The sequence below is a fragment of the Canis lupus genome, chromosome 6 (genome assembly GCF_011100685.1).
Source record: "Canis lupus familiaris isolate Mischka breed German Shepherd chromosome 6, alternate assembly UU_Cfam_GSD_1.0, whole genome shotgun sequence".
Lineage (NCBI taxonomy): Eukaryota > Metazoa > Chordata > Mammalia > Carnivora > Canidae > Canis > Canis lupus.
The window spans coordinates 16,283,966-16,298,484 of NC_049227.1; the positions used below are offsets into that span (position 1 = coordinate 16,283,966).

The following is a 14,519-nucleotide window of genomic DNA, read 5'->3' on the forward strand; positions in this document are numbered from 1 at the left end:
TGCGGCGCGGGGGCGGGCGGAGGGCGGCGCCGCTGCAGTGCGGGGACCCGCTCTCGCCCGCCGTCCCCGCGTCTCCGCGTCCCCGCGCTGCCGCCTCGGGCTTTGGGCGCCGCGCATCCAGGTACGCCGGGCTGGGCTCGGGTCTGCGTTGGGATCCCCGGCCTGCGCGGGTGAGGGGCTGAGCTCCGCTGGCCAGGACGCCCGGGAAATGTGGGCCTTTGGGGAGCCCCCGCCCCCTTGGCTGTCGTGAAGGGGCGCGCAGGCCAGGGGCTCAGCGTCCAGAGGCGCCAGGGCCTGGGGAAGGGGTGCAGGCGCCGGAGCCCTGGAGCCTGGGGAGGGGGCGCAGAGGCGGGGGTGGGTGGTGGGTGGGCACCGAGACCAGGGGAACGGGGCACAGGGACTGGGGACACAGAGGCTTGGGGGAGAGGGCGCAGAGACTGGGGGGCGCAGAGGCCGGGGGGGGAGGGGGCGCGGAGGCTGGGGGGAGGGGGCGCAGGGACTTGGCGCGCGGGTCCTGGGGGCGGGGGCGCAGGGACCCAGGGCTGTCCTGGCGGCGGAGAAGCGGAGAACCGGGCCGGGGTCCGCGGCAGGGCGGCTGCGCGGCCCCCAGTTCCGGGGCCGTCATTGTGACTTAGCCTGAGCAGCGCTGAGAATGCGGGGCTGGGAACGCGGGCCGAGAACCGGGTCCTACCATTGTTTTCCACGTTCCATGCTCCCAGAAGGGCCCTCAGCTAGGCTGCAACTGTTTTCCTGGTTTTCTTTCTGTTCCTGCAAAGCAGGCTACCTCTACTCTGTGAAAGCACCTCTCCATCTCCCTGGTTCACACAATTGTCCCTGAAAAGGGAGGAGGGATGGTGGCAAGTGAGACCACATAAGTGGTGGGCTGGCCACTCGGGAGAGGGGGCGGGGGAGGGGGGGCAGGGGGGGGACACTCTCCACCTTCAGATCTCTCAGAGAGGAGGGCTGTGCTCAGCAGTGCACAGATCTGTCTAATCCTCCTCCATGCCCACAAAGATCTGTGAGGTAAGGCTCTGTGGCTGTTAGGTTCCCAGCTCATCCAGCCCCTCTGAACGAGAGGTTTGTGGCCATAGACCATGTCACCAGGTCACATCTGTCATGGACGTGACAACAACAACACACCCCAGGAGCCTGTGGGATGCATTTGTGTGACGCAGGCACGGGGGTGCCACCTCAGGCTTCCCTCTTGTCTTCCCCTTATTTGCATTTTCCCTTCCAGGCAGCCGTGGGGTCACCATGGCGTCCCAGTCCTCTTACCAGGTAGAGGAGGATGAGAGTCTGAAGGAGTGTGAGCTCTATGTGCAGAAGCATGGCGTCCAGCAGGTCCTCAAAGACTGCATCGTGCACCTGTGCATCTCCAAGCCCGACAGGCCCATGACATTCCTGCGGGAGCATTTCGAAAAGCTAGAAAAGGTCAGTGATGACTGCCACCTGCTTTCCCTTTGGCAGGTGTACTGGTGCAGGCAGCCGCTCATACCCATTCACCGCGTGGCACTGGCTGTCCCAGGGAGTGTGGGGGGAGCAGCCCTCCAAGGGGGGCTGACCTTGCCTGACCCGTTCTAGGGCTCCATTGTGTCCCCACAGACCCCTCTTTCCTCTGCAGTGCTTTAGGATCTCCCAGGTGCAGAGCCTTGGGAAGAGCTGACTGAAGAGAGCTTATGGGGCCCACTGACTGTTTTCAAGTCTGGGGACAGAGATGGGGACTGGTTGCAGTTATAGAGCTTGGGGATGAAAGAACATGGCTGCGATAGGGCGCGTGATGTGGGGCATTTGAGGCCAGACTACATGGTTATCTGCGTCTCTGGGAGGAGCAGGCACAGACAGAGGAGATTACCCCTTGGATTCGTGCAGTCTTTTGAGGGGACCCCCCCACTCATTCCTCCATGAATAATGCCCCTCACCCCTTCCTGGTTCATAGGTGGGAGGACAGGCTCAGAGCCGGAGGAGTCCCTTGTGGTAGGTTCCGCCCTCCCTCCCTCTGGCTCCCCACCCTGAACACTCTGTGGACAGTACACCTTGCTCACAACTCCACTGTTCCCATCCTGGCCTCGTGGGGGTGAATGGTACCCCAGTCAGGCTCAGATCTGAGTTCCTCTGAGTCCAGCAGTTTCACGTTTGACAGGGGCCTGCTGTGGACACATAGTTCCAACCTGGAGGGATGAATTTCTTTCTTTTAAAACAATCCATTAAAACATTTTCAAGTAATGCATGCCTTTTAAAGAAAGTTTGGAAAGTTCATAAATAGAAAGAAGGGGTCACCATCATACATGGTCCCCTCCGGCCAGGACTGTGCATTTTTCATTTGCTCTGTGTTCTTCACAGACTCACTCAAGTGGGTGCATGGTGCTGCATTGAGAAGACATGTTGATGTTTTCTCAATGTTTCCCTCACGAGTGGATAATTGAGTTAATTGTTTAATATTAAAAATAATGCCAGGGCAGCCCCGGTGGTGCAGCGGTTTAGCGCCGCCTGCAGCCTAGGGCGTGATCTGGAGACCCTGGATCAAGTCCCACGTCAGGCTCTCTGCATGGAGTCTGCTTCTCCCTCTGCCTGTGTCTCTGCCTCTCTCTCTCTCTCTCTGCATCTCTATGAATAAATAAATAAAATCTTTAAAAAAAAATAATGCCACACTAACACATTTATGTGTAGACTTTTTTCTACTGTGTGTGGCATTGTTTTTAGAAACAAGATAACTGGCACTCCCAATGGTATTATTGGGTGGAAGCGATCTCATTGGCATCCTTGTACATTCCTACCCATAGAGTCTGGTTGTTGGTCTGCCTACCCTAGCCAGCTTTCGCTGTTTAAATTTGAAAAGCTGTTTTTTCAGGGGATAGATGAAAATGGTCATGTGGCCTTCATCCATTTTCCTCTGGTGACATTTGAGGGCACGGTTGAGGAGAGACCCCCAGGCTGACGCATAGGGTGTATGTCCTCACACCCTGCCTGTTGGGAGAGTCAGGCCAGAGACCATGCATCTTCCCTGTCTCAAACCCTAACTCTGTCAGGGCTAGAGTCACTTCCTATGGTTTGCTCACAAGGGACATCCGCCAGGTGACACATCTCAGGGCAAGGGTGGGAGTGGGGGTGTCCCTGATGGGCAGGACTGGAGCTGAAGGACCTACTGGGATGGCTGATGTAGCAGAGTGAGACCAGAGTAGAGGTTCTCAACTGTGGACATATCCCGCCTGTGGGACCTGTGGCTAGAGTCGGTTGGTTGAGTATCTGGGGGTAATGGAGAAGGAGCAACATGGCCAGTGCAGGCCAATAATTTTGGTGGGGTGTTCAGGGCTTGCTGGTGGAGTGGCTGTCGGGGTGAGGAAAAAGGCAGGAAGTGTGACCCCTGGGGCTTGGTCTGGACCCCTGAGTGAATGGGGCCATTGGAGCAGACAGGCAGGGAGGGAGAGCAATGACGTGTGTGTCATGTGTGTTGTCTGTGAGTTTGGAGCTGAGGGGGAGGCTGGGGCCAGGGCTGGGGTCTGGGAGGGCTCACTTGTCGTACTTGCCTGAAGGCTGGGGTCCGGAAGAGATAGGGTGACCGGTCACAGCAGGGGGATGAGATGGAGTACTTTCCGACCATTGAAAAGGAGGGACCTACATGGTGTCCTAGTGTTCTAAATCATGGTCACCATGGCTACCACATCTGCGTGCAGGAGCTGCTGAGATGAGACAGCTCGGACCAGGCTGCACCTTGGCAGTTCTGGAGGCTGCAAGCCCGTGCTCAGCCTGTTTCAGGCCCTTCCCCCAGTGGCTGGTGGTTTGCTGTCAGCCTTTGGTGTTCCTTGGCTCGGAGGATCTTGGTGCTGACCTCTGCCTTCACCCTCCCGTGGCCTCCTCCCTTCCCATGAGGATGGGTCACGTTGTGTGAAGACCTCATTGTAACTTAGTTACATCTGCAAAGACCCTGTGGCCAGGAAATTTGTAGTCTGAGGAGGTCCTGGGGTTAGGAACCCAAATCAGGGGCAGGTAGGGCAGCTTCATGTAGCCCTACTCGTGACGGCAATCCATTGGTAAGTGGGATAGCAGGTTACGAGACTTGGCGTGGGGAACAGCTCCATTCTGGAGAGAGGCAGCTGCACACGAGCACTCTGAAACGGGTGGCAGGTGCTGATAGATGCAGCTGATGTGTACAGGCTTTGGGGGATGATTTTGCAATTCTCTGACATCGTGTGCATGCTTCTGTATGTGGGTGCGTTTTACTAGGGAGATTATTCCTAGTAAGAAACAGATCTGAGCCCCCCAGAATCTAACATCCCTAAGAGTGTCCTGAAAGTCCATGGGTGTCTTCTCTCCTGTGACGCTGACTTGCCCAGTGAGCTGCTGTGGAGTGCTTGTAACACAGGAGCAGGAAGGCTCTTTGGCTCAGGGTTGTGACGGAGCCCGGGGTCTTGGGCCCAGGCGCCTGCAGCCCAGGGAAGGGGCAGAGTCCCAGGCAGCATCCCCCCTACCCCTGGCCCCAAGGCCAGCCTGAGTAGACAGGAAGCCTGGGGAGGGAGACTTTTCTCAATGTGTGGGACAAGCAGGAAGCGTGTTTGTGGGGCCCTAATGAAGCCAGGGAGTATGTCTGTGCTGGGCCGGCACAGATCAAGGTGTTCCCTTGGCTGGCCAAGCGCAGCAGCTGACCCTCAGGCCTCGGAGAATGACTTCATTGCAGGCTTTTTGAGAGGATCATGGTTCCCAGGTGTAGACTTGAGGGGGAAAAATAGTCCTGATCCACCAGCAGAGCAAGGTCACCGGTCCCTGTAGGGATACACTTTAGATGCTGTTAGGAAACTGCCTTCCGTAGAACACACCCATCACCCTTTCCCCATATACCTGATGTTTTCATTCATTTGGGGAATATAAATAATAGTGAAAGGGAATATAAGGGAAGGGAGAAGAAATGTGTGGGAAATATCAGAAAGGGAGACAGAACATAAAGACTCCTAACTCTGGGAAACGAACTAGGGGTGGTGGAAGGGGAGGAGGGCGGGGGGTGGTGGTGACTGGGTGACGGGCACTGAGGGGGGCACTTGACGGGATGAGCACTGGATGTTATTCTGTATGTTGGTAAATTGAACACCAATAAAAAATAAATTTATTATAAAAAAAATACCTGATGTAGGAAAGACATTAGGGTTGGAAGCCGAAAGCCAGGAAAGGATTCTTGAGACGTCTTTGGTGCAAGAAGGTGGTTTTATTCAAGCATGGGGATGAGACCTGAGAGCAGGAAGAGCTGCAGTAGGGGCGTGATCCTTTATAGTCTTTCATATTCAGAGGGGGTGAGGGAGAATGTGAGACTCTAAGGAATTTGGAAGCAAGGTTTCCAGGACCGTGAGGGAGCTGGCTACTGTTGGGAAAGGTCATTTATTACTGTCTCATAAAACCCTAGTCGTGAGACCCTTCAGATGTACATCAGTCAGTCATGTGCTTGGGGGATGATCGCCAACACGTATCTTGGGGTGAATTGGAGATAAAGGAAATTTATTTTTTTAAAGATTTTATTTATTTATTCATGAGAGACAGAGAGAGAGGCAGAGACACAGGCAGAGGGAGAAGCAGGCTCCATGCAGGGAGCCCGATATGGGACTTGATTCCAAGTCTCCAGGATCACACCCTGGGCTGAAGGCGGCTCTGAACTGCTGAGCCACCCGGGCTGCCCAAGATAAAGGAAATTTCTAAAGGAATTTTTATATGTGAAAGTAGGCTTACAAGGTCCTGGGGGTCGGGCTAGGACTGCCTGTTGCCCTCAGCAGAGCGTAAGCATCTGGGCAGCTGGGCCCCTAGAGGAGGGTCACTGCTGTTTCAAGGGTATGTCCATGCGCTACAGGTGGTAAGGACATTTCATGATTTCTCTTCTGCCTTTGCTTCCAGCATCACACCCATCCTGTGTTTCAATGAGGACCTCCTTGCTTCACGGCACATACACATGTGTGGATGTGGGTGGTTGTGGCATACGTACATTTTAATTTGTTTTTATTATTATTTTTTAAAGGTTTTACTTATTTATTCATGAGAGATGGCGAGAGAGAAGTGGAGACATAGGCAGAGGGAGAAGCAGGCTCCATGCAGGGAGCCCCAATAGGGGGCTCGATCCCAGACTGAGCCAAAGGCAGACACTCAACCACTGAGCCACCCAGGTGCCCCCAAGTGTGCATTTTTAGTTTGACTTTTCTTCTTAGCATCGTTTTTGTTGTATAAAATCTATACAGCATAAAATTTACCATTTTGGCCATTTTAAAGTGTCTATTTCGGTGGCATCCCGTTCACCCCCATCTTTTGTCTTCTGTAATAGCATTTTTACAGTGTCTGTGGCCATAAAACCATGTGGATTCATAGTTTTTACTTTATTTGCATTGTTTTGTGTTTGACGATTTTCAATTTTTTGTTTGTTTGTTTTCTTCACAAGACACCTTTATGCCAAAGAAATGATTTGAAGGAGGAAGAGTATGCAGGCAATCAGGGTCTGTGCTCTGGTGTCAGAGTGTGGCTTGTTTTTTGTGGCTCCAGAGCTTTTTTGCCAGTTTACTCCCAAAGGATCAAATGAGTATATGGTTTCCCTAACGTGCATGAGTGGTGCTGTTTTCCCAAATCTTCACCAACATTGTTTTCTTTCATGGTTGTCCTTGTGTTGACTTGTGGTTATCGACACCTCTCCCTGAGCTGGGTGTTTCTTCCTTCCTGGTGGCCTGGTACCTTCCTTGGACACTGGCTCCATGGAGGTCACATAAGACCTCTTGGTCTTCAGTAAAAACTAAAGTTACATTGTGTTTCACTTCTGGAACGAGTAGACCCATCCAAGAAGGGAGAACTGGGGCCAGCTTTCCTGTGAGGCTTTGGTGGAAGGATGCTGCATCCCACTCGGATAACCATTCCTGAGGGCTGTGGGTGGATGCTGGGCCGCGGGATGAGTCTGGTCACTCTGTTTTGAAGTTCAGCATGTGTTTCCTGGTGGCCAGTGCTGTGGACACTGTTCTGGCAGCAGACGAGGCCCATATTGGATGGACTGCTTTATTGAAACCCTGGGGGTCTTGGAGGGGTGAAGCTGGATGGAATTACACCACCTGCTCCCCAGCAATTAGAGGAACTGGGCCTTTGGGGCTCCCAGGGGACTGCTAAGCTGCCCAGGCCTACTGTTCAGAGTTCAGTCCCTGGATGGAGGGTCACTGGTGTCTGTGCCCAGGGATGAAAGCAACCATGAGAGTACACATAACATAAGTTGTGGCCCTGCCTTGGGTGGTGGACAGGACAGCTTCACAGAGGAGGAGGGCTCCACTGGGTTTGCATGCTGGCTGGCAGGTAGGAGTATGAGCCCATCGTGCGGGCGCGGGGCCGTCAGATGGCTGGGGCCACAGAGATTAGTTGGAGCATGTGGGGTCATGGAAGGGGAGACGGGGAAGCAGAGCCCCTCCTGGAGGTGGCAGGGCAAATGGCACCTGGTATTCCTGGCTGGAGTCCTGGTGGCTGTGGGAGCCACAGAGGATTCGATGCATCAGTGATGCAGGCCCAGTCCCTCTAGCTGAGGTTGGAGGACTGGCCAATTATTCTGCACAGTGGGTGACACAAGGGGGAGGTTGTATGTGTGAGGGGCAGCAGGAATTCTGGGAAATCTCTATACCTTCCTATTTATGTTTGCTCGGAAGCTAAAACTGCTTTTAAAAAATAAAGTCTTGGAACACCTGAGGGGCTTCTTCAGTGAAGCGTCTGCCTTTGGCTCAGGTCATGATCCCGGGGTCCTGGAATTGAGTCCCGTGTTGGGCTCCCTGCTCTGCAGGGAGTCTGCTTCTCCCTCTGTCCCTCCCCGTGCTTGTGCTGTGTATGTGCTCTCTCTCTCTCTCTCTGTCAAATAAATAAATAAAATCTTAAAAAAAAAAAAGTCCCTGGGGTACCTGGCTGGCCCTGTTGGAATAGCATGCAACTCTTGATCTCAGGTTGTGAGTTCAAGCCCCACTTGGGTGGAGAGATGACTTTTAAAAAAGAGAAAAGTTAAAAAGCTTTAAAAAATAAAGTCCCTAAATTAAAAATAAAGGAAAGAAAGTGGGTGCCCCCAGTCTTGGCTCTAATGATTTTTCCTGAGTCTGTGGAGATGTCTGCTCATGGAAGTAGCAGCAGGGAGCAGGCTGGGTGGGACCAGAGACATTCAGAAAGTGAACTAAGTGGATTTGGGGCCAGTCAGAGGGAATCCCTGTGGGAATCCCCATGTGGGTAAGAGGTGGGGGGAGGCCGAGGCTGGTGGGACAGTGGTTGCAAGCATAGTGGGTAGCTCAGACCTGGGGGTGGGCAGTGGTCCCCCAGGCTCAAAGGGGCTTCTGGAGAGCAGCAAGGTTTACAGAGACCAGTGGAAGAGTGTACAGTGACGAACCCCAGGAAGGCCAGGTCTGGCCTCGAGGAGGGGGCTCCAGAGAAGCAGATGTGGGTAGGTTGCTAGAAGGATGGAGAGTGGTCCACCATTCAAAATCCAAATCCAGCAGGCTGGGAGTCTTGGTAAGAATCTGACACATACATATGGTAAACAATCCAAGGGTGTGAAGCACCCCACCACACCTCCCTCCCAGAGCCCTCGTCCTTGTCCAGTGGTTCTCAGGAGCATTTTATGAATTTTGGCAGTGTGGGCGTGGCTTCTGGGCTGGGCTGCACCTGGGTATGCAGCTGCAACTGGCCTTTCCCTACTGACATGGGACCATTCAAGAGGACGCTAAAGGCGGCCTGGAGAGACCCTTGCCCCTTACCTGTTAAAGTTCTCCTCTGACTGTAAATACCTGAGAACTTGTGCTATGTGATGTGCCACAGCGTGAGTTCTGCATCTCCAGTTGTGTACCTGCCACCCTCCCCCAGGCTCACATTTGTCCTGTCCTTGCTGGCCAGACCACAGCCCTGGCAACGATGGAAGGGTCTGAGCTCTGCCTTTTCCAGAATGTGCCATCAGTGGGGTCCTACAGTGTGTAGGCATTTGAGTCTGACCTCTGTCACTTCACTGAGTGCATCTGAGACTTGTCATAGTTTTGTGAACCTCACAAGTTTTGTTTTGCAGAACCGCGCTCCAGGGAGTGCACAGATGGCAGTCTTTTGCCCAATTGAGAGACATCTGGATCATTTCCAGTTTTCAGCAGTGACCATGCTGAGCAGTAGGCATTTGTTTTACAGATTTCCTTATGAATGTGGATTTTTATTTAACTTGAGAAAATGTTTGAGTCATATGGTAAGTGCATGTTTGGCTTTATAAGAAACTGCCAAACTGCACTGTGTTGCACTCCCAGCAACTATGGTTCTTGGCCCTTGTCAGCACTTGATACTGTCAGTTTTCAAACATTTTAGCCATTCTAAAGGGTCTGTGGTGGCCCTTCAGCTGGCTTTCTTTCCCATTTCTTAATGACCGATGACGCTCAACATCTTTTCACGCACTTACTTGCCGTCAGCCTGTCCCTTCAGTGAAGCACCTACTCATATCTCCTACCTGTGTTTCTTATGTACTCTTGGGCTCAGAAATTCTCTATATGTTCACCTCTTCCTCTTATATATGGTGTCAGGTCCCTGCTTTGCACATACCTTCTCCTGGTCCATCTGAGGCCTATCTTGTTGTTTGCTCACCGGTATCTTTCACAGAGCCAGAGTTTCTGCTTTTGAAGTCAAGTTTATCAGTGTCTATATTTCATAAGGAATTGTGCTTTTGTGTTTAAATTTGTATATAAGAGCTCTGCACTGGACATGAGGCCTGTACGTGTCTGGGGGTGCCTCACCGTCTTCATGGGAAATATTGACATCAGGTCCTGCGAGTCTTCCTGTGTTCTTTCTCAAAATTGTCTTGTCTACTCCAGTTCCTTTCTGGGTGTATTTTAGAGTGATCTCACTGACATAGACCAAAAAAATCCTCTTGGGATGTTGAATGGCCTTACACTGATACATCAATCAGTTTGAGGAGAATAGAGAACCTCGAATCTTCCAGTTTGTGAACGCAGAGCAACTCTTCATTAACCCAGTGTCTGATTTCTCCTGCTGTGAAGGAAAGGTGCTTATTTTCAGGGGCTCCTGGGTGGCTCAGTTGGTGAAGCATCTGTCTTTGGCTCAGGTTGTGGTTTCAAGGGTCTCAGGGTCCTGGGATAGAGCCCTGCATCGGGCTCTACTGTCAGCGGGGAGTCTGCTTCTCTCTTCCTCTGCCCCTCTTCATGCATGCTCATTTGCTGTCTCTCAAATAAATAAAATCTTTAAAAAACCCAGAAAGACTTATTTCCAGTATACAGATTCTTTAGGTGTTTTGGTAGATTTGCTATTTCATTTTTTATTGTATTTTAAGTGGGGCTCCTTATAAGTGGTACTCCTTGTGGCTTTACTTTTGGTTTTAAAGATTTTTGTATTTGAGAGACAGAGCATGTGTGGGAGTGGGGGGGGGCAGAGGGAGAATCTCACGCAAGCAGACTGCATGCTGAACATGGGGCTCCACACAGGACTCCATCCCGTGCCCTAGAGATCCTGACCCTGGGATCACTATCTGAGCCCAAATCAAGAGTCAGTCACTTAACCACCTGCGTCGCCCAGGCACCCCGATAGGCTTTACTTTTTCAGAGCGGTTTTAGGTTCACAGGAAAATTGAGCAGGAAGTACGGAGTTCCCACATCCACATCCCCTCCCTGGATACGGTTGCCCTGTTAGTAACCCTGCAGCAGCTGATGCTGGCCACACCTGGTGAGAGACACCATTGTCAGAGTCGTTCCTCGTGCCCTGCAATTCTGTGGGGTTTTTTTTTTAAAGATTTTATTTATTTATTCATGAGAGACACATACACACACAGAGGCAGAGACACAGGCAGAGGGAGAAGCAGGCTCCATGCAGGGAGCCCGACGTGGGACTCGATTCTGGGTCCTCCAGGTTCAGGCCCTGGGCTGAAGGTGGCGCTAAACCGCTGAGCCACCTGGGCTGCCCAATTCTGTGGGTTTTGACAAAAACATACCCTCACATGTCTGTCGTTCAGGCATCATGTCAATCTGTGCTGCTGCTCTAAAAATCCCTTGTGTTCCATGTACCCCTCTGGCTCTCACTTTCAACCCCTGAGCTTTCCTCGTCCCCAGTGGTGCCCTTTTCAGAATGTTCTATGGTTGGAATCCCACAGTATGGAGACTTCGCAGATAGGCTTCTGTCACTTAGGAACATGTGTGTCCTCCTGTCAGGATCCGCACCACCCACTCACCACACTGGCTTCTCCTTCTGGCTGCCTCGAACGCTCTTGCTCTCCCACCCGCAGTCCTCCACTCTTGTCCCTCAGCGTGGGGCTGGCCCAGACCGTGCTGAGAGGCTCCTGCTCTCTGGGCCCTGGTCCTCCACTCTTGTCTCCCAGCGTGAGGCTGGCTTGGCCCGCACTGTGCCTAGGGACACTCTGGGAATGCTCGCTTCCCTTAGGACATCTCTGGCTCCTCTTCAGGCAGAGATGACCACACACTTCCAGAATAGGGGTTTCTTAATTTTCTTACATTTGTTTTTATTTCCAGAATTATTTTATAACTAACACCAATAAGAGAAAATAACATTTACAAAGAAATTCACTGCCAGGAGAACTCTAGATGAACTGGTCTTCACCTTTCTTCATACATGTTTGTGTATATCACACTTCTCATGTGCTTGTGAGTTAAATGTGAACTCAGTTTTGCCTGCCGAGCATCACATGAAGCATCACATGGCCACGTGGAAGATGAATCTGCAGACTGGGGATGGGAGGTCAGCCGTTCCTCCTGTGTCCAGGCTTTCTTGGGGACAGCGCAGCCATGTGGACCCATGCAGACCCAGTCTTTGTGAGAAGAACCGCAAGCCCAAGGCCGCAGAAGGGCCGCTGCTCATGCATCTGGTGGAACCTAACACAGTGCAGCTGGGCAGAGCAAATGAAAAAAGGTTTAAAACTTTCAGAAATTGCCCAACAATAAAAAGAATGGTTGATTCTCCAGAACTTGGGGGAAATTAAGAAAGTACAGAAAAGGATAAAGAAACAGATGTATTGTTGTCAGGTCTGTTGAGGGCGTCTTGCAGCTCCTAACATTTCCTCGGAGGTGTGTTTTCCTGAGCTGCTTTAGCTCTTCCTCCCATGCACATCATAGAGCCTATAACCTAGGTTATAGGCTCTATGACGATAGCTGCCTCTTTCAGAGAAGTTTGAGGTTTCCAGATGGATGGAGCAGGACCTACAGAGCTCTGCCTGCCCGTTGCCCCCCACCTGCCCCTGGACCTCCGTCCTGCCTTCTAATGCACCTGCAGCAGATGAACAGCGCCACACACTGGCTGTTTCAACGGAAGTCCACTGCTGGCCGTCTGCAGGTTCTCTGGGTTTGGACACTTGTGTAATGACACGTGTCTGGTTATGATATTATACAAAAGAGTTTCACTGCCTGAAAAATCCACCATGTGCCACCCCATCACCCCTCCCCCAATCCCTAGCACCCACCCACCCATATGTCCCCATCCCCATGGTTCTGTCTTTTCTGGAATGTCCTATGACTGGAACCTCACTGTGCAGAGCCAGCGCAGACAGCCTCCTGTCACATAGGAACACGTGTATCAAGTTCCTCCTTGTCTTCCATGGCTTCAGAGCTCACCTGTTTTTAGCACTTGAGTAACAGTCCACTGTCTGGACTGACCACAGTGTGGACACCCAGCACCTACTCATGGGCATCCTGGTCGCTTCCCAGTTTGGGCAGCTGTGGATAAAGCTGCCGTAAACATCCATGTGCATGTTTTATGTGGACCCGAGTTTTCATCTCCTGGGGGCCCATTTGGGGAGCGCATCTGCTGGATCTCACGGCAGGAGCATGGCTGGTTCTGTAAGAAGCCACAAGCCTCTTCCGAGGTGGCCGTGCCATTCTGTGTTCCCAGCAACCACGGGAGAGGGTCCCCGCTGCTCTGTCTCCCACCAGCATCTGGCGGTGCCTGTGTTCTGGCCTGTGGCCCTTCTAATGCAGGTGCGGTGGCCTCCTCGCTGTTTTCCTCTGCATTTCCCTGAGGCCACATGATGTGGAGCATCTTCCCATGTGCATGTTTGCTGTGTGCACATGCTTTCTGCTGGGGTCTGTTCAGGTCTTTTGCCTGTTTTTCTGGTTGGGTTGTCTGTTTCCCTGTTGAGTTTAAGAGATTTTTTTTGTACATTTTGGACACAAGTCCTTTATTGGATTTGGGTTTTGTGAATATTTTCTCCTAGTTTGTGGCTTGTGTTTCATGCTCTAACTATATGAGATTCGACTCTGGCTTTTGTTTTTTTTAAACCAAACTTTATATGATCATTTATGTGACCACTAAATGTTATTGAAAAAATGATTCCATGGTGCAGGGTATTCTGTTATACAGATGTTTCTAAATAGACTTAAGCAATTTCTTGTTGCTAGTTGGATTAAAAATATTTTTAAACAGCGCTAAGAACATTCTAGTACCGATATCTCTTTGATACCTCTCTTTGCTTCCCTAGGATATATTTTAAGAAATAGAATTAGGCATCTCAGACATAACACTGATCCGTGATGCTGGCTATTTTCCAGAAAGGGTTTATTTATTCACGCATTTATCCCATAGATACTTATTGAATGCTTGCCACGTGTGGTTCCAGGGACTGGGTCGTGATGACAAGCACATTGAGAAGCAGGGTGTTCCCGGTGTGTGCCCTGCTGGGTGTGTCCATGTCCCTATGCCCAGCTGCACGAGGCGGCGGGACCATGGCTCTCCAGGCCCTGGTCTGCTCCGTGTTCATTCTGGGTCTTGTCAGGGTGTGATCAGGCCATGTAGCAGGGAGATGCAGGAAACGTGTAAATCAGGACTTCACAATCAAGTACATGTGGGACAGGTTATTTAAAAGGATCCCCAGATGAGTTTAAATATTTTTCTGACTCAAAAACTGTATTCTTTGACTATAATCTGATAAAGTTACTTTATTATCATTAATAAAGAGATAACCAGAAAAAAAAGAGGAAGCCAGCCTCCTCATATGTTTGGAAACCAATAATGAGCTTCTGCATAATTTATTGAAGAGGACTGTTATAGTAAAACATTATGAAATCTCTAGAACTGAGTGACAAAGCATCTCGTATCAAAACTTATGATTGCAGCAGAATCGGTCCTTAGAGGGAAAATTATCACTTTGCTAGAAAGACCAGAAATTCCTGAGTGTCTGTCTCCCGACGGCACTAGAGCTTATCATCACAGCTCAGGAAGCCACAGGAATCGACTGCCCCACAGCTCGGAGCCCAGGAGCTGAGGTAAGGGCTTCAGTGAGACATGTCTTTTTGCGGGCTCTGCTGTGGCCTCCGTCCTGGCTTTCAGGTCACTGCCAGCTCTACACTCATGCACACATCACCTAGCCTCTGCCTCTGTCTTCAGGGTGAGAGCTGCCCTGCGGCTGTGTGTCCAGGAAGACCTCATTTAACCTGTGTCTGCAAAGGCCCCATTTCCAAATAGATCTGCCCCCTGAACTTTGGAGGGAGCCCATTGAACCGCTGTGTGTAGCCTGAGAAGTCAGAAACCAGTGACAGAGCCAAACAAAGTAAATGCATGCAGAG

General features: G+C 51.3%; 1 protein-coding gene across 7 annotated transcripts in view; it reads left to right on the top strand.

The window, feature by feature from the left end:
* Positions 1-14,519, top strand: part of PRKAR1B (protein kinase cAMP-dependent type I regulatory subunit beta) — a 112,979-nt gene that overhangs the window by 367 nt on the left and 98,093 nt on the right. For 3 of the 7 annotated variants that reach the window (XM_038539721.1, XM_038539720.1, XM_038539718.1), the window contains exon 2: positions 1,238-1,431. In XM_038539721.1, coding sequence (XP_038395649.1) covers positions 1,255-1,431 — 177 coding nt within the window. In that variant the 5' untranslated portion in view covers positions 1,238-1,254. Of the gene's footprint in view, positions 1-13; positions 171-836; positions 862-906; positions 1,024-1,237; positions 1,432-14,519 lie in introns of those variants that run through there. The other 4 variants (XM_038539716.1, XM_038539719.1, XM_038539715.1 and 1 more) reach the window with 4 other exon arrangements.